Here is a 24803-nt window from a genome sequence, read left to right as displayed (position 1 = left end):
AATACTAGAGCTGTTTTTTTAATTTATCTTTCCCTCAGGGCAAGGACACCAAGAAGTTGGGGATGGTGTTGTCCCTTGGGACAGGTAAGACTTTTAATGATGTGTAGAAAACAGCAGCAGCACTAACCTTCAACTCACTCACAACAATAAGTTGGTTCCTGTTACTGAGAAATAAACGTGTGGTTAGAGGTTAAAGGATCCTCCACAGTTTTTACAAATGTGACTTAAATCTTTGAAATGTACTTATTAGTAAATCTACAACTAACAAAACACATTATTATGCATCATATTAATTTTATTAACTTTTAAAAATGGGACTACTTCACAGTTTTAGAGCCTCTGTTCCTTCATCCTGTAATCACATGATTGATGTCACACGGCCCCACTTCCTGTAAACATCCCATTGTTTTCTCTTGGAGTGAAACATTCAGCCTGATTTTTAGATCTGTAGATTAGTAGCTTTATAGATCTTTTAGCAGCTTTATAGATTGTTTAGTAGCTTTATTGATCTTTTAGCAGCTTTATAGATGTTTTAGTAGCTTTATAGATCTTTTAATAGCTATATAGATTGTTTAGTAGCTTTATAGATTGTTTAGTAGCTTTATAGATCTTTTAGTAGCTTTATAGATCTTTTAGTAGCTTTTTCAGTCAAACTGACAATTTGTGCTGCTTTTGGTTCCTCTCAAAAAACATGAAAAGTTAAAGATAAGGGGTAAGGCCAGATTTGAATGGGAACGTCCACATTTTATGGTCACTCCACCCAGAGTGTGTAACTGGGATGAAGGCACGCAGTGACCAAATTAAGTTTGATAAGAATAGCACGCAGACAGAAGCTTTGCTCATACTGCTAATAAACTGAACACTTTATGTGTAGTTTCTAGGGCTGTGCATTGCCATGAATCTGACGATACGATACAATTCACAATTTGCGTGTCACAATTCACAATTTGCATGTCACGATACAATATATTCTAACACTAAACAAAATATTGTAATATCAATAATTACAAATGTCACCTTTACAAGTACAAAATGGAATGAAATACAATTTATTTCATTTTTTTACCACTTGCGAGAACAAGTAAATGGTAACTAACTGCAATTCAAGAACAAATATCAAAACAAGTGGAATGTTTATCAAACTGTCAAATTATATTTTTCAAAAAAGTTTAACTTTTGCTTCTACAACAGATTATGATTTTATGTTTTAATTATTTTTTTTAAGTAGCTACATACATCTATCAAAGTGCTCAGTATGTTTTATGAAAATAAAGTGCTATCAACTACCAGCTCAATGCATTGAGCAGTGAGTCAACAAGGTCTGATGTTGCGTTCACTGACACCTAGTGACTGGGAGTTTAACTGTTCTAATGTTAGCGCAATTTAACGTTTTTTTTTTCTTTATTACATTTTTTTTGGATTGATACATTAATTGGACAGTGAAATTTTTTTTCTCACACCCTTAGTAGTTTCACTGTTTTACCACCAGGGTTTGTGTGGACACAGTTTGTACCATTTCTTGATAAATTGTTGATAAATTGATAAAACCAATATAGTACTTAGCGTGGAAATGTTGGTACGTACGATTGTGTGTGTGTGTGTGTCCAGGTAAATCTCCTGAGGTGGAGGTGACCTCACTGAAATTGTCCTGCAACCCTGTGAAGCTCGCTAAGAGTCTAAAAGCAGCCAATAACCTGCTGAAGATACTGATGGACTGTGTGAGTACAGTGATGATGATGAAGATGACGATGATGATGGAGTGTGTGTCCCTTAAACCTACTGTTGTGTGTGTTCAGTGTACCGACTCTGATGGATGCGCTGTGGACAGGGCCAGAGCCTTTTGTGAGATGACGGACACACTCTACAGAAGGTGTGTGTTTGTTTTTAATAGGGCTGGTTTACCCCCAAAATAAAGGTCCCAGAGAGCGGGGACCCCCACTGTACCTGAAGGTGGTTGAATAAAGGGGAGAGATTTTTAGGGTCCATCTATAAAGTCAGTAAAATGATGGTCTATTGTTCTATGAATCTGTGATAACCATATTTATTTATTCATCTGAATAATATCCACTGTTTTCCAGTGTCAGTGCCTGATCCTTTCAACACAAGCGTAAATCACGTCTACATCCAGTAAACTTATTTTACAGCACTTTGTGTACTATTTAAAAGGTTGAATCCTTGCTATTTAAAAATAATTAGTTTGTGTTTTCTAAATCTGGTGCCAAGATTTCCCAATTGGGAATTGGGATTGTAAATGTATGTTTTGAGTGATTTATAAATTTCATTTCCCCATTTTTTTGTCACTTTTAAGCCAATATTAACACTTTGAGCTATTTTTACCTATTTTTCTTTCCCTTTTCTAATTTGCAACTTTTAACCAATTTCTGTTGTTTTTAAAATCCCATTTTACCACATTTTCCACCATTTCTGGACACTTGTTAGCGTGTTTTTGAGTTGTGCTGATATGTTGCATCGCTACTGAACATGTGTGATTTTATTGTGTTGTTATGAACCGTTAATAACACAGAGGAGTGTGTGTGTGTTAATCCAGTGCATTATTGTGTGTCAGACTGAGTCCTCAGCTGTCTGTGGAGGTGATGTTGAACGAGGTGGACGAAGATGTCCTGATGAACATGCTGTTGGAGACCCGGACGTACCTGAATGAACAGAGAGCTGTCCTCCAGTTTGTGGCCCGGTTTCTACGAGACCATTAAACATTCTCATCTAACCTCTGTTTTCTCTGTTTCTCTGTTATAAACCAGTAGATATCCAGTTGGATTTTTATATACTTATTATTTTACATTACAAGATAAATAAAAACTCTCTCTTATTATTCCACATAGAGGACCCATGTTCTGCCTGTTCTGGTCTGTTCTGAATACTGACACATGTAGCCCAAGGCCGGATTAGCAACACCAGGGGCCCTGGGCACTGAGACTCACCAGGCCCCTTCTCTAACCTAATACTCACACCAATTATTTTATATACCTGTATATACTGTAGATAGATAGACTTTATTGTCTGGCCTGAAGCAGTGACAGAAGTTATTATTTTACACGGCCACAATAGCAACTTAATAAAACACATAAAATTGGCTTAAAAATACATAATGAGGATAATTTTATTCAGAGTTGCTCCTCTTGTTTTATGTTTAGCTAGGCGCTAATGCTACTTTAGGAGCTACAGCTATGTTTTGATAGCATTTCTTACCTTGTATAAAACCTAATGTCCTCATGTGAAGCAGCAAACCTTTCCAAGTCAAACTTGTTCCTGATTCATCTCCTCCATCCGTCTTTGGAGCGCAGCGTTCTCCGCCCTGACCTCCTCTATAACACTGAGGGCTATAAGTCCAATGCAGCACAGGAGCAGTAGTCGTGGTCAGGACATGATACATCTATTTTCTCCTCAGGGTTCTCAGAGGGAGAGTTTGGTCTCTTTCTTCATTCCCAAACACCAGGACGAGGGGCAGGAAGGGAGTAATTATTCCATTCAAACAGAACAGTTACAGCTCCACTGACGCCCTTGTGCATTTGATCACTCCTTCATGTCAGGGTTAGGGTTTAGGGTTTATCTCTCCAGATGTTGATGATCCACTTTTTTGCAGCTCATCTTCTTGTGGGTTGTATAAAAAGTCAAAGCAGAACTACATGTAGCTGAAGCTGTACACCTAGGAACACACCAGTGGTATATTGATGTGCTATCTTCAGAGAGAAGAGAAAAACTGAAAGAGACCAAATATCAGTGGATTTTATTAAAAACATAAGCAGGAAAACATAGAGGTGCAGAGAGATTTATCCTATAGTAAGTTAAGGTAACACTTATTTATCAGTGTGCGTATTTAATGATTATTTAATGTTCTGTAAGCCTTGAGGTTTTTTTTATTTTTTATAGTTTTGATTTCTAGGAGATGTTTCTCATTGTTTCAATGATAGTGATTTTAAGATGGCTTAAATGAGAATTTTCAAGGACAGATTAATATAATCATAATAAAGGTGATTGACCCACTGACTTCAGATGTTTTTAAGTCTTTCTTATCAAAAGAGAAATTGATTTTTAAACCTTATGAACATTAACAACTTATTTATCTACTCTAATGTATTTAGTATTGTTACGGCTGAATTTACGGTTGACCTCATTTTGAGACATGATTCATTGCTCTGGTTGAATGATGGAGTCCAGGAAAAGCATTGATGATTTTATATAAAAAAGTTTATTCTATTGCTAAGTAAAAAGGTACAAGATGGAACAAAGTGGAACAAAATTAGCGTCCGTCCAGGCGGACGTCCGAAGGAAGTGCCGCGCCCCCGCCCCAACAGTTTCAAAGCTTAAGCTTTTTATACAGATAAGAAAAGGTCCCAACAGTGAGAGACAAAAGGGAGGGAGTCAGATGCCCAATAGTGGAAAGATTTGAGGATGATGAAGATGTGTATGTTATGATGAAGATGTGGCGCCACCCTTATCTCCATGATAGTGTGTGCTGCATGCGAGCAGAGATTCTGGCCTTGGCAGAGACTGTGCTGCACTGAGTACGCTCTGTACTGTTTAATCATGATTCAGTTGTTCAAAAGTGTAATGAGTAATGGAGTCGTCATGTATTAAAACATGACAAATTGTACACATGAACATACATTTGACGATATGATGATGAATATAATAATTGACCATAACAGTATGAGGCAGATTCAAGAAAACGTTGAGTACTTTGAGTATTTTGAGGTCGGCCCAAGTGTCCTCAAAATATGGTCAACGTAGCCATGACAACCATTCTGTCAAGTTTGGAAATATGCAAGATTGACAGTGTTAGGAAATAAAATACAATAATAAAATTATGAATAAAAATAATAAAATGATTAAAAAATTAAAATAATTAAGAAATACCAGACACTTGTTTATTGTTTAAAAGTCTTGAAAACTGTTAAATGTCACAGAATGTTGGTTCTTTATTGCAGGAGTTCTCAACCTTGGGGTCAGGACCCCATTTGGGATCGCAAGACACTGGGATGTGATCGCCAGATGCCTTCAAGAAACTAAGAATATTTTTTGAACAATTTGAGCCCATTTGTTGCTTATTTTTAACCTTTTTTTTTTTTTGCAACTACACCAAACTTGTCATATTTTTGCTCCATTTTATGTATTTTTGCTACATTACTCCAATTTCTGCCACTTCGCCATCATATTTAAATGCCTTTTCTGCACATTTCTCCCAATTTCAAGACATTTTCAGCATTTATAAACCCTTTCCACCATTTCCCACCTGATGTCGCATATGTTGACCCATTATTGTCATTTCATGCTTATTTTTGCCAATTTAAGGCAAGGCAAATTTATTTATATAGCGCATTTCATACTCAAGGCAACTCAATGTGCTTTACATGATAAAACATTCAATTGTTTAAAATCAATAAGAACAATTAAAATCATCAGTAAAATCAATAAGAACATTTAAAATCATCAGTAAAATCAATTAAAATCATCAGTAAAATCATCATTACATCAACATGACAAAAAGTCTCTCTCTCAATCATATGCAGTAGAGAAAAAAAGTGCCTTTAACTTTGATTTAAAAATGTTCACATTGGATGCTGACTTCAGCTCCGCTGGCAGTTTGTTCCACTTCTTTGCAGCATAACAACTAAAAGCAGCATCACCATGTTTACTGTGAACTCTGGGCTCCACTATCTGATCTGTGTCCATAGATCTGAGAGACCTGCTGGGTTCATACCTGACTAACATGTCACTGATGTATTCTGGACCAAACCCATTCACAGATTTATACACCAGCAGCAGAACTTTAAAGTCTATTCTGAGGCTGACTGGGAGCCAGTGTAAAGACTTTAAAACTGGAGTAATGTGCTCTGACCTCTTTGTTCTGGTTAAGACCCGAGCTGCAGCGTTCTGAACCAGCTGTAGCTGTTTGATGCTCTTTTGGGGGATTCCTGTCAGAAGACCATTACAATAGTCCAGTCTGCTGGAGATAAAAGCATGGACCAGTTTCTCCTGATCTTTCTGAGCCATTAAACCTTTCACTCTGGAGATGTTCTTTAGGTGGTAGAAGGCTGTTTTTGTGATAGATTTGATCTGACTGCTGAATGTAAGATCTGAGTCAATCAGAACACCAAGGTTTTTGACTTGGTCTTTAGCCTTTAAAGATCAAGACTCAAGATAATTGCTGACAGCAGTCCTCTTTTCCTTGTTACCAAAGACAATCACCTCCGTCTTGTCATGGTTTAGTTGAAGGACGTTTTCACTCATCCAGCAGTTTATTTTTTCTAAACAGTCACACAACACCTCAATGGGACCATGGTCATCTGGGTTCAGTGATAGATATAGTTGTGTGTCATCTGCGTAGCTCTGATAATCAACCTTACAGTTCTGTAAAATTTGTCCTAAAGGAAGCAAGTAAAGGTTAAACAGAAGGGGTCCAAGAACAGATCCCTGAGGAACCCCACAGGACATTGGTAATCTGTCAGATTCAAAGTTTCCAATGCTTACAAAATAGCTTCGCTCCTCCAAGTATGACTTAAACCATTGCATTACTTTTCCATTTAGTCCAACCCATGTTTGCAATCTGTGCAACAAAATTGTATGATCTACAGTGTCAAATGCAGCACTTAGATCCAACAGAATGAGAACAGATACTTTTCCTGAATCAGTGTTCAACCTTATGTCATTGATCACTTTGATAAGAGCAGTTTCAGTGCTGTGATGAGAACGAAAACCTGACTGAAATTTATCAAATATTTTGTTGAATGATAAGAATTGACTCAGTTGGTTGAAGACCACCTTCTCAATGATCTTGGCCATGAATGGAAGGTTGCTGATTGGTCTATAGTTAGCCAGTATAGAGGCATCCAGTGTTCTCTTTTTTAACAGAGGTTTAACAGCAGCTACTTTCAGGGATTTTGGTACGGTGCCTGATTTGAATGAGCAGTTAATTATCTGACACAAATCAGTGACAATTAACCACATTCACCATTTGTCATGCCTATTATTTACCAGTTTAAATTAATTGTTCCTACTTTTTAAATTACATTTACCCCCTTCCACCACATCTGCCACTTTTAAGCCAATATTGACACTTTCAACCATTTTTACCACTTTTTCTGACTGTTTTTGTCCACTCTCATTTTCAACTTTTAACTCATTTCTGTGTTTTTTTTAAATCCCATTTCACCACATTTTCCACCATTTTTAGTGTACTTTTAATTTTATTTGTGAATAAAACAAGGATTTCCATCTTTAAGATGACTATAATAATAATAATAAACGCTCCTGGATAACAGTGGATATTATTCAGATGAATAAATAAATGTGGTTATCACAGATTCATAGAACAATAAACCATCATTTTACTGACTTTATGGATGGACCCCAAAAATCTCTCCCCTTTATTCCCCCTTATAGATGGTCCTGTCTCCACATGACTGTTCTTCAATGTTCATGTCTGTGTTCAACCACCTTCAGCTACAGTGGTGGTCCCCGCTCTCTGGGACCTTTATTTTGGAGGGTTGGAGGAAGTGGCACCACTGATGTCTTGCATGGCTGACACTGGTTCTGATTCACTTCCCCTGTTTAATGATTGTCCTTTGTCCAGATGATTGGTTCTTTGTGCAGAAGATTCCACACAAATACTCAAATGGTTTCAGTTTGATATTAACACATTTAAATGGTATTAAATTTATTTGGTATTGGTATTAAATCGTTTATCTGTTCTGTCCTCATGTGAACCGACTGCACAGAATCACTCATTATAATAAACGTTTAAAGAGAAATCTGAATAGTGTGTGTGTGTGTTGGGGGGGGGCTTTATGAAGCTTTAAATCTGAAAACAAGCACAAAGTCTTTTCTGTTCACCCAACAGTTCCAGTCATGGAACCAAAGACATTTTACAAACTGTTTTATTTCTCTCTACAGAGCAAACAACACAGTGAGTGAATGATGTGTGTTTTTAGGCTGGATGACACACGTTCAGTGTTTATTAAAAGAAGTCGGTCTCTGGCTTACAGTGAAACACGTACACGTTCAGTGCATCTATATCTGTGTAATTATGAGATAAAGAATAGAACAACATATGATCAGAAATGTTTTATTGGCCGAGTACAGATTTTAAGACAGCACAAGGAATTTGACTTGGGAGTCGGTGCGTGAAACAAAAAGCAAAGAAACAATCCAGCAACAACAACAATAATAATAATAATAACAATAATGATAAATATAAAGGAGGAGAGATAAATAAAGGATAGATAGAGAATAAAGGATAAATATCATATAGGTCTAGAAATATATAGATTTTATAATGGATCAGTGCTCGTTGTATTATTTACATGGATACTAAATATATATGGACTACTTTAATTAAATTAAGTCGCCCCTTTGTCCAACTACAACATTTTGCTCATAAAACTATTTTAAAACATCCATAGATCATAATGATGGAATGAATTAGTGATAATAACACATTTTAAAGAATCTCATTTTGTAAATAAGTGGAAAGAAACATTATTCAGTGGAGTGGTTCACAAACTTTTTTGGAACGTGACCCCATTTTGATATCATGAATTTCTGGTGACCCCAAAGACATTGGTTTTTGATTATGTTTGAGCTCCGATTTATTATTATTATTATTTTTTTTTAATGGGGCTGTAATTTGACATGGATATTCTATAAGCAGATGTCAAGAGCCTCTCGGAGACCTTTTGACCTCATTTCCTGGTAATTTCTAAATGTATCAGAATATAGTCATGTGATATATCGTTCCAAAGGCAATTTGGGCAACGACATCCTTAAGCTCCTGTTAACAGTAATTTTAAGGTCACATTAATCCTCAAACCTCAAGCATTGATACTGCGTGCTGACTGGTTTAGCCGATATGTTTTTTTTTTGTATAATTGTATTCTATTTTATTATTATTTTTTTTTTAATTCATATATTTTTAGCAAGGTCTATAGTCCTCCGCGGTGGCGTCTGTCGCTCCGCCTCCATCTGCTCCAGTAGAGACGAGTGCTGGCTGCAAACCTGCTGTGCCTCGTGGTTCATCTCAGTGTAGGATCTTTTACACTATTCAGTGTAAAACTTGACCACACCCATCATTTCCATCGAGGAGGAGACTCAAGCCTCGTGCAGGTGCGCAACTTTATTCTGACGTCGCCATTTTTCTTGTAGCTACGGTAAGACTTTTATTGCTCATATTCAATGTTTTTTGGCAAATTTAGACACAGATACCGACTCAAAGTCTTAAAGTTAACATTTCTACACAGAAATATAATGGCTATTTTGAGTTGAGTTGTTGTTTATTTATTTTTTTGTCGAAGTGACTGGTCACGAATAAGGATGGGCCCGAAACCCGGTATTAAAACGGCCCCACGGTCTGTTGGTCCACTCGGACCAACAAGCTACATCCTTATTGGCTCTTTTAACGGTAATTTTATGGTCGCGTTAATCCTCAAGCCTGAGACAAGCATTGATACTGCCGTGCTGCCTGGCTTAGCAACTTTAGCCTAGCCAATAGTTCTCCGCGGTAGCGACGCTGCCACGTTGTCTGCTCTCGGGGCGGCGAATGCTGGCAGGAAAACCCGCTGCTTCCGGGGCCGCTTTTTCATTTTGGCGTAGTTTTCCCCGCCCATCGTCGTTACAGTGCCTCGGCTGTCGGCCACGTTTAGTTCGAGTAGTAACTTGTTATCATATATTATCATACATCTAAAACGTTGCGAGTTAATATGGCAAACCAGAGGTAAATCAACATAGTTAGCCATGTTTTCACGAGCCGGTGCAGCTCTAATTCTCCTTTTGCACAATTTTTTTTATCAAGTTATGTTTGATATGCTTGATTTGAATATTTGTATTGTTCATATAGTTGGTTTAGTGTTTTGTTAATAAAAATATATATACTGTATTTTTTATTTTATTTATATTGTACACTTTGTTTTGTTTAGAACTATTTATTTTCTGGTTTTCATTTATTTTGTGTGCCATATTGTTAACATTTTCAAAAATAAACAGATTGATGTTCATTTTATTATTTTTTTTTAATTTCCATTGATTTAAAAAAAAAAAAAAAGTTAAGATAAGGGTATCAATAAGAGCAGTAGTATTGATACATTTTTAATGATAACCATCTCTAGTCCCTAACAAGAACAACATTTAATTAAATAGTCTGTCTGCTAACATCAATTAACTGACTGATGGGAAAGAGGTGCTCTAACGAGAGATCTGACTGATAGGAGGAGATGTGTGTTGTGTTAAAACTCCCTCCCCCTTCATACGCATTAATTAAGTCATTTTTCGAGAGCAAAAGCGGCAATTTCAACATGTACCGTTTCAACAAACCATTTGTAAATTTGTCAATATTTCATTGAGTTAAGGGTATTTTTGTTGAAAGTGTCTATTTGTACGGTTGCCGTACGAACAACCCCCGGTGCTACTGGTACGGTTACCAAAGTACACGTACGTAGCATCTAAGGGTTAGGTTAAAGGTTAGCTTTAGGTTAAGGGTTAGGTTAAAGGTTAAGTTTAGGTTAAGGGTTAGGTTTCGTCACGCGACCTAAACTGACCAATGACTGACCTATCACGTGACCTAAACTGGCCAAATAGGGGCGCTGCATAAGGATAGAATGTCGGCATATTGATTCGGCAATCGTACGGATAGCCACTGCCATTTTTGTTTAAGCTGATCACTTACCTTCCAACAGTTACCGTAGAGCGCATCAGAACAGTTGTCTGAGGTAACATGGCCGCTGTTGGGCTACACTGGCGAATCCTGCTTGCTTCATCTAGTGTTTATATATATCTATGGTCTCTGGAATCTTTATTTTGGGCTGAAAAGGTTGAAAACCATAGACATTATATACATAGACGCCTCATGGACCTATTGGAGCTGACGATTCGCGCAGCCGGCATCTTGGACAGGTGTCTAATGCACCTGGCCTGCATTTATTTCTACTGAGGAACTCCCCTAATTTGGTTGAATGGGTGAACAGACCGGTGTGCGTGTTGACGGCCTGATGTCATCGTCAACAAAGACTCTGATTGGCTTTGGTCATGCGAAACAGTTGCAGGAGTTCAATATTTTCAACTCGAGCAAATGTGCTAATATGAAAAAAAACGGCCAACGCTCTTGGCGCGCGGATCGGACTGCACCGCCGCACAGGAAAGATTTCGCATTTGAGACCCATTTATCAATTGACTTTGTAATCTGGTCAGACGAACATTTCGTGTCGCATCCGGTGTGAACGCAGCGTAATTCCTAAACATGCAGAAAGAACTAACGGTAAAGAAAAATAAATATTTAGCAGTGTTATACTAACTTTTGTTTTCCATATGAATCATATCTGTTAGCATGTAGAGTAAAAATACACCTCTTTGCTCACTACAGAGCACTGAGGAATTAGTCTTCTCAAGACTGGGAAACCTTCAAAATATGAAGAAGAAAAAAACAGCAAGAGACAATAGAGAGTATGATTTCCTGCTCTTATACATGTAAATAACATTAGTTACGATGACATAACATATAAATGGTAAATAATCCAAAAGTATTGTTCAATCTTACTTGTGAAAGGTAATCCCACGGGATCTGGTTTGTATAGAAGCCCGTTTCTGCCACTAAAAAAAATAAAAAATCACCAAGGAAAGTCATAATTATGAGTTAGAAAGTCATATTCATGAGAAAGAAAGTCATAATTATGAGTTAGTAAAGTCATATTTATGAGAAAGAAAGTCATAATTATGAGTTAGTAAAGTCATAATTATGAGAAAGAAAGTCATAACTATGATATAGGAAGTCATAATTATGAGTTAGTAAAGTCATAATTATGAGATAGAAACATTTTTGGTGGAGATTTCTGGTCTGATTACTTGCTTGACTTAAAGGGATCTTTCACTGTTTTTACAAATGTGGCCTAAATTTTTGAATTGTACTGATAAGATCTACTGTATGTATAACAAAATGCATTATTATCCACCATATTCATTTTTGATTAATTTTTAAAAATGGGACTACTTTACAGTTTTAGAGCGTGTGTTCCTCCATGTTGAAATCACGTGATTGATGATGTCACACGGTCCCACTGCCTGTAAACATCCCATTGTTTTCTATTGGAGTGAAACATTCAGTCTGATTTTGATATCAGTCAAAATAACAACTTGTGCTGCTTTTGGTGGCTCTAAAAAAAAACATGAAAAGTTAAAGATGTTGATGTAAACCTCTTGTTTACCAAAATAGGATAAAAACAGTTTTAACCCAGAAACAGATTTGTGACCGCAGGGGGCGACAGTTCCAACTAGTGTTGTCAAAAGACTCGATACTGAATAAAGTATTGATACAAAAAAGTGAGTGTTGGATACGATACTCACTTGCAAAAGTATCGATACTAACAGCGCCGTGTTCATCGCTATATATTAATGGTTCATCTCCTCGCCTGTTTCAACAACCTTATTCGCTGCTGCAGACAAAAAACAGATACACGTGCAGCCCTTCCGCTCAGCTGCAGCTGAACACACTACTAGGGCCCTATAAAATCTGCACTAACGGAATCGCTGACGGAATCACGGAATCGACCAATGAAAACGGTTAAATGCGGAAATGGACAGAATCAACATGAAACACCGTCATCGTGAGGCAAGGAATGTTTTTTATGGGGAAATGTTCTGGGGAGCGCTCATTAGGTGCACTACCCTCCACTCTCTTGTCCTGGCTGCATTAAACAACGCCTAAATCACTGTCAAAAATAGCCACACAAAAAAATTGCGCAAATCATCACTGACTCCTAAATACAGAGCCACCAGTGCCTGTTTAACTTTGCTGTGCCTGTAAAACTCTGTGAAAACATGAGTCAGCTTGAGTCAGCAGTATTGTCATGTTTTATTCCAGTACTTTTGGAGGGTACTGTATGTCTGTGGCCCACACACAACCAATTCAAAGGTTTTTACACACTTCTTAAAGGGACAACGTCCTGAATGTGGTTTCACAACACAACAGAATTTAATTTCACATTTCAGTCTTAATGAAGGAAAAAGTCAAAAGTGGTACAAACTGTTGATATTGTGCTGCGAGTTAATAATAAAAGGGTTTTTGTGACATTTTCATCCACTGCTTTTGACCCATTATTGTTTTTTTTGCAAAACTATATTGAAAAATATAAATAAGTCAAGTTTAAGTTGCCTATCGCCATTTTGAGGAAAAATATTGAAATATGAATATTGGTCCATATCACCCAGGCCTGATGTAACCAAAGCAGTAACGTTTTTATCTTTTAAACAATATGATTGTCCAAACTGTGGGAAATGATGGGTTTAAAATAACACTGCTTTAAGTAGGATTTTATTAACATGAGTGTGTTACCTCAAAAACAAATGGAAATCACTAGACTGATCTGCTGCCATGGTATGTAGGAAGTGTTGCTAATGCTACACCAATTTAGTTAAACAGAGTAAAAAGACTGTGTGACTAAAATAACTTGTCAACCTTTTTGTTTGATGTTAATTGTACTTGGAAGCAGTTTGATGAATTGCTTACATACATTTTTTTTTAAATGTTTGAAAATTACCCTGACTTAAATCACCTTGTATTCCTTTTTTCCATTTTGGGCGATGATTTTAAGTAGGTGAATTGGTTTGTTTTACTGGTAAATAAAATAAAATATTCTAAATGATCTGAATGAAAAAACTTGTGATATTAATTTTTTCCCATGTTGCCTACTATTAGTGTAAAATAATCCCAGTGTTTTGAAGAAGAAATGCTCTTTAAAGTGATTGTAGATGTTTTTAATGTTGACCACCGTGTCATAGAGACGTTTCTGTTGCTGTTCAGGCTGTTTCAGGTCGTCTCCGAGGACGACGCCATGAACTGGTTTTCTCAGTACCCCCTCCAACTCCAGCTCTTCTACGACACACCTCCTCTGAAGGCTGAGAGCATTCAGGCCATCGTCAACTGCATCTGTAGCCACCCGGACTGGAGCTGTGCCCACATCGCCGTGGAAACGGGCCTCAGAAAGTTTCTCAAATATACGGCTTTTCAGAGGTGAGACGAAAGTTACTGAGTATGGAAGGAAACAGGGTTGAGGTCATTATAATTGTGATCACGTAATCTGTCTAGAAATTGTGTGTGTGTGTGGGTGGGTGGGTGGGTGGGTGGGTGCGTGCGTGGCTCAAATATCTGCGGTTCAGGGACAGACAGAGCTGAGACTTTCAACATGGCTGCTGCTTGATTCAGTGGTGTACGACGTCAGATTTGTTTGGACTGCAATGATACTGCTAATGAATTATTTCATAAAATTGTCCACCCGTAGCAGACAAGCTTTGCTTTGATCACGCGGTATAGTTGGCCTGCTTGTCCTGGGCGGAGGCGCGATGGCGGCCCGGCGCTGGGGCTCCGTGTATGTGTGTAGCTAAACAAATATTTTATTCTTTTCTAGTGATTTTTTTTCCCTGACTTTGTTCTTTGTTCCCTTTATGTTGTTTTACTGATTTGTGAACTTGCAATTTGTCAATAATAAAAAAAAAAAAAAAAAAACGGATTCATCCTACTCAAAAAAAAAAAAAATCTTTTTTAATAATTGAATTGTAATTGAGTTCAGATAATTAGGATCCGAAGGCCATACTGGCCGTAGGAACCTATTGTTCTTGCTTTTTTATTTTGGCGCAATGAAAAAAACTGTAAAAGACGCCAAAAATACTATGGAGCCAAACGACTGGCAGGTTGGCCCAATTCACATGAAATTTGCAACATGTATTCTTGACCCCAAGATGAACAAAAAGTTACCCGATGAACCATGCTGAAAATCAAACAGGAAGGCAGAGACATCTTGAGTCAAAGATAAAAAAAAATGGCAAAACGCATTGCGCGAACTAGTCTTAAGGGCTTCATCCGATTTGTTTCAAACTCGGCCAGAACACTTAGGACCAACTGAAGATTAAAAATCATCAAAATGATTTGCATATCTTTTAACGGTTTGGTCGTGGCCCCACCACAAATTTGCAATGCTAATTTCTGAAGCACGCCACAATTTAAAGAAATCCATAACTGACACAAAAAGTTCAATCAGCCTCAAATTTCACACAAATGACATTTGCCCAAGCCTATTCAACGCTGTGAATGTCCTAGAGTGGCCCAGCCAGAGCCCAGACTTGAATCCCATTGAGCATCTCTGGAGGGATCTGAAAATGTCTGTGCACCGACGCTCCCCATCCAACTTGATGGAGCTCCAGAGGTTCTGTAAAGAGGAATGGGCCAAAGTGGCCATAGATAGATGTACCAAGCTTGTGGCTTCATATTCCAAAAGACTTGAGGCCGTAATTGCTGCCAAAGTGTAGGAGGATGAGTTATTATTAATGGGTTATATAACTAAGAATATTAATTATGATTATTAATATTACTTCAAATTTTGCGGGGTGCCACTCCTTTTAACAGGAGAAATATGTCTACGTTTTTAGACTAGACTCATCAATGTGAAACCAGGGGAAAGTGAATTCTAACAGCAAATCTACACCATAATCACAGCTTTAATGAATCAGAGGAATCAAAGATTATGTTTAACCTTTTATTCAAAAGTCAACAATTAACACAGTCAAAATATCAATTGAAATGGGATAATTAAATCATGATAAAATGCATTTCTAGGCTAATAAAAGTAAGGATTATATGTAATAAAGTGAAATCACTATTCTAGGAGAATGCTAGTCTACTAAATATTGAATAAAAATGCAGGATACATATTCGAATAATAAGATTATAAAATCAAAGAATAAAATCATAAAGAGAGCTCATAACAAAGAGAGGAAGACAGACAGGGGAGACGAACAAACATGAATGAGATGAACTGTGTGTGGAGCATGTTGTGAGTGTGTGTAAGTTTGTAGTTATGGAAGTATGGATGTGATCTATTGTGGATGAAGTTGCTGATGAAAGTTCATTCAAGTACCTTGAAGATGATGTCAGGGTTGGACCTGGAGGTGCTGTTTGAAGCAATGCAGCAGGACGTGCCACCGTTGAGTTCTGTTGCGTTTCAACAGAGTAGAGCCCCTTCAGCTGTTCCAGGTGGTTCTGGCCTTCACAGCTGGGTTAGAGAATGGCTCGTGGCTTACCCCAATGGGTCGCAGGCCGGGCTTCTTTCGGCTGTTTACGCACGTCACTAGGTGCTGGATTCGTCCGAACCAAGCAGCTGTTCATTCCAAAAATCTAACTGTTTCAACTAAAAATAAAATGAAATAAGTGAAAAGGTGGGGAAGGGAAACGCGTTGAGTATGAAATGCCAGCGTCCCAAAAACTAAAGTTTCGGGCAGCGCGTCTTTATTTAAAAGAATTTGGGGATGCCTTTTGGAGGAGGTGTCTTGGTTGATCATTCTGAGATCATATCGGTGATTGGTCAATGTCTCTGTTTTCAGCTTGTGGGTGTGGGTGTGTAGTGGAATGACATAGACAACAGAGGGAGTTCCTAAACATAAAAGAATGCCTAATAATTAACTCCAGATATTTCAAAACATCTTTTCAACATCATATCTTAATATATCATCTATTATGAAACAGTTAGATACCAGACACGGCTGAAAAATAGCATAGTTAGTACTTAATAAACCTGAATGTCAAAATTCGGGTTAAGGGATTTTCCTTATCATATGGTTAACATTCAGTACCTTGAACTAAGCTTTGTGATGTTTTCTAGTATTTCAAGCACCTTTTAAATGATAAACACTTTAAAATAGCATTCTGTTGGTTATTGAATTACATGAAAAGAGTGGGATCGGACAGACAATATTATTTAATCCCTTTTGGAATAATGCTGTAACATGATGAAATGTGGGAAAAGCGAAGCGCTGTGAATACTTTCTGTATGCACTGTAAATATTGCTTCAACAAAATATTGTTAATGTTTTTGCAAATTAACTCTAAATCATTAAAAACAAAATGTATGCTGAAAATAGTCATTTCAGTGCTAGTATTATCAACTTCTCTGTAAACATGGACACATATCAGTGCTGCTTAACAAGTACAATGATTATTTCCTCTTCATTTCTGTGAGATTCACAAAGTAGCTTCACCATGTTTTCTTTGACTGACATTGATTTATAGAAGCACAGACGTGAATAGACATGAACGTCCTAGACAATAGCTCGACACTGTTAATATTTACTGGAGTAGCATCCACACAGAAACACAGCTTCAGTCCATGAAAATAAACAGGATAATTATCACATTCATTACATTGAAGAACCATTCTGTAACATTTAACAAAGTGTAAGACTTGGAATTGTGTGAATGATAAAAAAAAGTGTCTAGTAGTTAGTTTAAATTACAACGGTGCAAAATGTTTTCAATTTTACAAAAATATGGCTTTAAAACAGTTGTTTTCACTGTAACAAACTGTAACCAGATGGAGAAAAAGTGTCATTGACATGTTAATGATGCCACACTGTTATATAACTAAGTATAAAAACTTATTTTAAAAGACATATGATGAATTTGTGTAAAACAAAAATAACCACACTGTTTAATTGTTATTTTGATTAGGGGTGGCAACCTCTGGGTACCTCACGATACGATATGCGATACACCGCTCACGATGTGACGATACTACGATTAGCGATATATTGGTCAGAAATCAATCTATGATAATCTATGACATGAAAAAAGATGAAGTGAAAAAATACAATTTTTATTTTATATCTCTGAAAGACAATAAATTGAAAAAGTGTCCTATGAACAGTGACACTATTTTAGTGCAACATTTCTGTAAATAAGTGTCAACATACCAATGTAAATGAATGAGTATCTCCAATAGTGCTTTCTGTAAACAAAACATAGGGTCTTTCTTACCAGTGACACCATTATAGTGCTCTATTCCAGTAAACAATATATTGGCTCCTTCAACAAACAGTGACAACATTTATGTGAAGACGTACCTGCACATTTTAGTGAAAAAAAAAGACAAGGTTTTGGGAAAAAAAAAATCGATACTTAGCGCAAGCTTATTGATAATCAGTCGTGCGATCTTACGCGTCTTCTTTGTTGGTGTTTTAGAACGTTGGCTCCGCAGTCAGGAAGCGACAGCGGGGCATTACCGGTTGGTGGACCGCGGCCGCGTAGTACCGTGCCCGTGTGTACAAATTAGGGTGGCAGCAGGGGTGGCAAGGCTTTGTTGTGGGGTGACATTTGCCACCCCATGCCACCCCGGTAGATCCGCCCCTGAACGTACATGTTTATTTGATTGTGAATCTTTGTAGATGTAAATATTCCTCTTAGCAGCCTGTTCACTTAAATGATGTGCTACGCTTATGGAAGTTTTTAAGGGTTTGTAGAGCTAAGTAGATTTTAATTACTGTAATTATAGCAGCTTTCATTTGTTTGCCAAAAAAATAGTTATGGTTTAACCCAGGGGTGGCCAATCCTGGTCCTCAAGGGCCACTATCCAGCATGTTTTAGATATTTCCCTCTTCCAACACACCTGATTGAAATGACCAGGATTGTTATCAGGCTTCTACAGAGCTTGATGATGAGTTCATCATTTGAATCAGGTGTGTTGGAAGAGGGAAACATCTAAAACATGCTGGATAGTGGCCCTTGAGGACCAGGATTGGGGACCCCTGGTTTAACCCATCCATCATTCATAGTCATAGCGCCACCTATTGGTAAAAGGAAATCATAGACATTATATTTGCACAGAACATTGCAGGAAAGTTTGTGATATAATCCTTGAAAATGGTCAGCTACGTCTCAACGCTTTCAAATTACTGCCACACCCCAACAAGCAACACACCTCAACGTGCACCACTTCCTGCTGCTTGCAGCTTTGATTTTAATCGTAATTGAGTTGTCATTGAACATGGATAAGTGAAGACGTAATTGAACTTTAGTGATTGAGCATGTAATTTTAATTGATTTTGATTTTTAATTTGAATTGTAATTGGGAAAAATGCTGGTAATCGTAATTGAAGATGGATAATTGAAGACGTAATTGTAAATGACCCCAAACTCTGGTAGGAATCATCTCAGACTAAACAAACCCTGTTTTTTCTTTCAGTCACATCAACTCTCAGAATGAGGTGGGCCAGACTCCGCTCCACCTGGCCTGTGAGCGAGGAGACCTGGCCAGTGTTAAACAGCTGTTGGATGAAAGCCAAGTTCGTACTGACATCAGTGATTTCTACGGGGACACGCCCATGCACTGTGCCTGCAAACACAGGTTCTCTGTTTTTGTAAAGGTGAGACACCATTGATCCCGCCCCTTTGCTCTTTCCTCCCTACATCCAGGCCTTGTGCTCACAACTTGGCATAGGGGTCAACGATTTGAATATTGTCATTTTGTGCATTTTTCAGATTTTTTGAGTGTTTTTGTAGTGATTTTGTTTATTTTTGTTGTCGAAATGTGTTTTTGTTGTCATTTTGTTTCTTTTTGCTGTTGTCTTATGTATTTTTCAGTCATTTTGTGTATTTTTCTGTTTTTTTTAAGTGTTTTTGGAATAATTTTGTCTTTTTTTTGTCGTAATGTGTGTTTTTGCTCTAATTTTGTGTATTTTGTTGTTTGTTTGTCAATCTTTACTGTATATTTTGTTTTGTCATTTTGTGTATCTTTCTGTCTTTTTGAGTGTTTTTGGAGTATTTTTGTTTTGAGGCCCACAAACAATTAGACATGTGGCTTATATTTGTCTCACAAGTGGCCGTCTTACGCTTTTTGTGCCAGATGTGTCGCCTGCTGCTGGAACGCGATTGCTCAGTAAACGTCCTTAATAAGACCGGAGAAAGCCCTCTTCATATCCTAACAAAGCAAGGCCGCTCTAAAGCTGCTCTGGTGCTGCTCACTCATGGAGCTGATGCTAACCTGAAGGACCAGGACGGGAACACCGCACTGCACTTAGCCATGAAGGTACACACTAAGAATGGACCTGGTCATTGGTCCATTGGTTCATTGGGCTGAAGGCGCTGCTTATTTTGGTCTGTTTGTCTGTAGATGAATCACATGGATCTTATTAAGGTACTGATTGTTTTTTGGGCTGATGTGGAGATTCCCAACAACCTTGGAGAAACACCTGGACTCATCGCTGCCCAAACCAGCAAAGGTATCAGTGCAAAGAAGTTAAAGAAAGAACCTGATCATTGGTTTGAAGCAGTGGTTCCCAAACCTTTCACAGTCCTGTACCCTTCATACATTAAACCTGAAGCCATGTACCTCCTACCGCTTCTTCCTTAAAAAACATGATAATGTAGTGCAGTGTAGTGGCGAGCTAGAGTCACGTGTGCAGCCAGAGCCAATCGCTCGCTATAGACCTGGAGTAGCACCACACCTGTGTGCAGACAAACGAGTGAGAGAGAGGAAGATACTGTAGTTTAAGGCTCTTTCACAAGTTTTGAGTTTCTGTGGACTTCTTGACTTCCTTATTTGGTAATTGTTTCAGAATGTTTATTTTCATGTTAGTTTGACCATTCGCTGTTTAGACCGAACGGACGAGACACGGAAGTTATTGATGGCAATGGTCGCGGCTGTGTTGAAAGTTAACGGCAAAAAATACACATTTCTCCGTGGATACGGCATTATAAACGCTGATATGTTCACCGCGTGCTATATAACCAAATGTGCACCTTGGATGTACATGCTAAATGCACACAGTGCCGAGTTGCGACAACGGAAGAGTTTCCGGAAGTTTCACATACTTCTCGCGGATCTCAAAACACGCCCTCACCGTATCTAAGGTATTTATAGTAAAAATATACTAAATGAGTAAAATAAAAAAAAACTAAACATTATTGATACAAAAAGTACAGAAAACAGAAATGCACAAAAATATACAAAAAGGCTCCAAAAACACACTCTGAATATGGATCAGGAGGACAGTAAATTATAACCAGTAAAGTGGATTTTTCTATCTTGTTTTTGGGATTACAAATTTCAAGTGAGAGGCTTTCGAATGAATTTTGGTTAAGTTTTGTTTTTGGGGTAACTGATAAGCTTGAGTGAAAAACTGCTGCCACTCCTCTCCGACGATTCTCACGGGGAATATGGTGATAACCATAATTGGGAGGGTTGCTTCATTAAGAGCAATACAATCTTCATTTTTGCACCAAGTCTCCATGAGGCATAATACACCTAATTAATGGTCCGTTATAAGATCACTCACTAAGAGGGATTTATACGAAAGCGATCTGATATTTAATAGTCCACATTTAATGTTGACTATTATATGTGTATGTGGTTACCTTTTTTTAAGAATTTAAGAACAACAGAATCAGAATCTGTTGTCGAAGTAAAAGTTAAACTTTTTTGAAAAAATTAATTTGACAGATTAACATACCACTTGTTTTTGATATTGGTTCTTCAATTACAGTTAGTTATCTGTTCTTGCAAGTTTAAAAATGTATTAGTGGAACTCAGTTAGCTGAGAAGTGAAAGAAAACAAGTTTGCATGGAAAGGATAATAATAAATTAGTGACCGAGTATCAGCTTGTTTGCATGCTTGAGTAATGCATGTGAAATCTGTTCTCTTTCATAACATTAGTTCAGATGTCTCACTGTGGGATATATGCCTCCGCGTCATATCTCAGAAGCCCAATCTCATTATGCCAATCCTGATTGGCTGGTGAAATGTATTCATCTGCCGCAGGTAGTCCCTCCTACTATAAGTAGAGGGGGAGGAGAACACAGTGCCATTGAAAAACCTCTTCTCACTAAGAGCTATCTCGCATCGCAGCTGCTTAACCGTCCACAGGTGGACCCTTTTCTGGATTCCGTCGCTGGACGCTGCTGTTGAAGCTTTTTCTCTGCTCTCGACCACACCAGGTCGACTAGTGTTTTCCTTGCTCTCCACGCTCGGTTTAACACTGTTTCAACGCCCTGCCGTCGAGGGCCGACCGCTGAAACGCCAGTTTTCGGCTCACCGCTTCACTCGACGCCACACCACGGCTGTCGAGCACCGGACGCAACACACCAGTTAGTGACTTGGTTACTTCTTCCTCATTGCACACTAACACAGAGAAGGAGATGGTGGACAAGGCCCTACACACCACGGGGTCTGGAAGCTTGAAGGCTCGCCTTCAAGCCTGGTGTGCTCTTGCTCGAGACGCACACCAGGTCTGCTCAGGGAGCCTCGGGCTGGAACACTCCCAGCAGGCCCTGAACGCCCCTGGTTCCTGCCGCCACTGCGCCGTCTTCACAGTGAAGAGCCTTCGTATTCGGCTGGTACACCAAGTTAGCTTGTCGGAGCAGGGACCCTATCTTCCCCCTCACGGCACCAAGGCCGTCGCGGCTGAGATGGAGCCTGAGGTGGTTCCTGGGGTTCCCAGTCCAAGCTTGCCTTTGTTCCTCCACCCGGGGAGGATATTCTGGACTTGGACTGTGGGGACGACAATGACGTCACTTCTGAACTTCTCATTTCAGAGGACAAAGTGGAGGACGACATTTTCGTCACCCCTGATCAGGCTGCAAAGCCCGTCGCCTCCATGGAGGGAGCTGAGGGAAGCATACCAGCTTCTCCTCGGCTTGGACATGCTGGATGTGTGCAAACGTGCCGCTGCCCGATTGGCCATCCCTTGGCCTGTCATCATGACCAAGACGACCCTGCCTTCCCGTAGCTGCTCCGGTGAAATCACTGCAGCACACCTGCTTCCACAAACGTCTGCCCACCAAGTCTGACAACTTACAGTCAGCCCTGACGGAGAGCTTCTACAAGGCTGCGGCGCTCTCGGCCAGAGCACTCAACGTGTTGTTGCTGCTCATGGCATACCAGATGGAGCTCTGCAACAACCTTGCGTTGCGGACCCAGCCAGGAGGGAGGAGATGTCGGTAGTCACGGACCTGTGCCTCTGTGTCCAGTGTTGTGCGGTCCAGCCCTCTGGGAGAGCGATGGGGACCATAATCCTCCACAAGCAGGCCCACAGGCTTGACCTGACAAACCTTTCAGAGAACAAGAGCGGTGACATCCTGCACATGCCCGTCATTCAAGAGGGGATCTTCTGCTCCGCGCTGGTCTCTATGCAAAGGCGCTGCAAGGCCAAGAAGGATGACTAGGCTCTCTGCCTCTGCCTACCCAGGAAGTCCACAATCTGTCTTCACCTGCTCGCCGCAAGGCGTTCCAAGGTCCTCAGGATGTGCTGTTTAAAGGGGACATATGAAAAATCCACTTTCGCAGTTACACAAATGAGGTAACTTGAGTGTCCATACTTCACACAAAATATGAAATAAATCCATCCGGTCGTTTATTTGTGGTCTGTGTAAGTCTTACAACACAGAGAAAAATGCTCCGTTTCAAATTTTACACATTTGTGACGTCACAAATGCTGGTAACTCCACCCATGGACTCGACCCTTAACCTGATAAAAACTTTTGCGAAAGTCCGCCATTGTTTGTCTCGCTAGCAAAAGAGTGATGGCTACCTATAAAACTAAATACAGAATTTGCCTGCTGTCAGTGCCGCTCCTCCACGGTGAACATACACTGTAGCGTAAACACTATTTGTTCATGCAGAAGTGTACTCCGCTCTTGTGGTTTGGCGCATTGGCGAACCTGTTATAAGTTTGTGATTTTTTTTTTTTAAAAGAAAGGCTACTGGAATATCTAAAAAATGTCAGAGTATTCAATAAACATTTACTTTCTTTAAAAAACATATCTAAAAATGTATTCTAGGCTATTTATGCACTCTTAAAAAAATAGGGAAAAACTTAACAACCGTATTCGATATTTGGTATTCGGCCAATCATTGATATTTTTTTTTGGCTTCGACCACAAATTTTCATTTCAGTGCATCCCTAATGCCTATGGGCACCGTCATGGGTAGAGGCAGGGCACGAGGGGCAGTTTGTAAGAGATCACTGTGATGTGAGCCTCCAGCGCTCCCACATTAATTACTCTCAGAGGCATTTCCTTCCGTTCCTCACGGGCCACCATGTCCTGTTGAGGACAAACATTATGACCGCAGTAGCGTACATCAACCATCGGGGCGAATTGTGCTCCTTTCAGTTGCACCTGCTGGCATGCAGGCTGATCCTGTGGAGTTGTAGTCGCCTCCTTTCGCTGAGAGCGACACACATCCCATGAGCCCTGAATGCAGGCACAGACCTGCTGTCCAGGGGGCGCCAATTTACGGGGAGTGGATGCTACATCCGGAGGTTGTGGAACAGATCTGGGCCCTTTATGAGGCAGCCGGCCATACTCTGATCCTGGTAGCTCTGCATTGGCCTGCCATGCCCTGTGGAGGTTTACCGGCTGCTGTGCGCTCATCCCTGTCAACTCCCACTGCGAAGAGACCTGCTGTTACAGGTGGAGGCTCAGTCTTCCATCCTCACCCAGAGGGCTTAGCGCTATGGGCTTGGGCCCTGAGTGGCGCAATCTGTCAGCCGCGGGACTCTCACAGCGTGTGATTTCCATCATACAGAGCACTCAGGCTGTCTCCACTAGGTCTCTGTACGACTGTAAGTGGAGGGTGTTTGAAGGCTGGTGTCACCAGATGGGACACACCCCCTTTCAGTGTGGTAATAGGAGCCATTAGCTCTCCCATCCTTGAGGTGCCAACCGAGTCCTGAGTTATACTGGTGTCTACAGTTATATTGCATAGACACAGAGGAGTATGTGTCGTAGAAGAATAATGTTATGAGCTGTTCCTGTTCACATTAAATGGTGGAGTTTGCCAACGAAGAATCATCTCAGATGTTTTTATTGAAAACATGACACTGTGGGAGTGATTTTATCATTTCTGCAGGAGCTGATTGACAAACAGAAGGCCAAGGCCCTGTGGGCTTTGGGGATAAAACTGCGTGTCAGTATCCGCTGATCATTCTTTTATAAAAGGAGCATGCAGGCTCCTCCCTGTGTCGAGGCCGCTGGTGCCTT

The 24803-nt window shown here is 39.4% G+C and overlaps 2 protein-coding genes across 2 annotated transcripts in view; both read left to right on the top strand.

Annotated features, from left to right (window-relative positions):
• Positions 1-2711, top strand: part of LOC114471963 (85/88 kDa calcium-independent phospholipase A2-like) — a 56606-nt gene extending 53895 nt beyond the window's left edge. The window contains exons 17-20 of the mRNA XM_028460968.1: positions 39-84; positions 1609-1718; positions 1797-1870; positions 2567-2711. Coding sequence (XP_028316769.1) covers positions 39-84; positions 1609-1718; positions 1797-1870; positions 2567-2711 — 375 coding nt within the window. The remainder of the gene's footprint in view (positions 1-38; positions 85-1608; positions 1719-1796; positions 1871-2566) is intronic.
• An 11016-nt stretch (positions 2712-13727) lies between these two features.
• Positions 13728-24803, top strand: part of LOC114471940 (85/88 kDa calcium-independent phospholipase A2-like) — a 62539-nt gene continuing 51463 nt past the window's right edge. Inside the window, exons 1-5 of the mRNA XM_028460946.1 lie at positions 13728-14011; positions 19008-19188; positions 19238-19282; positions 19668-19850; positions 19935-20043. Of these exons, the coding sequence (XP_028316747.1) occupies positions 13728-14011; positions 19008-19188; positions 19238-19282; positions 19668-19850; positions 19935-20043 (802 nt within the window). The remainder of the gene's footprint in view (positions 14012-19007; positions 19189-19237; positions 19283-19667; positions 19851-19934; positions 20044-24803) is intronic.

Source organism: Gouania willdenowi, chromosome 1 (assembly GCF_900634775.1).
Source record: "Gouania willdenowi chromosome 1, fGouWil2.1, whole genome shotgun sequence".
NCBI classification, from domain to species: Eukaryota; Metazoa; Chordata; class Actinopteri; order Blenniiformes; family Gobiesocidae; genus Gouania; species Gouania willdenowi.
This window is presented reverse-complemented; position numbering and strand designations above follow the sequence as displayed.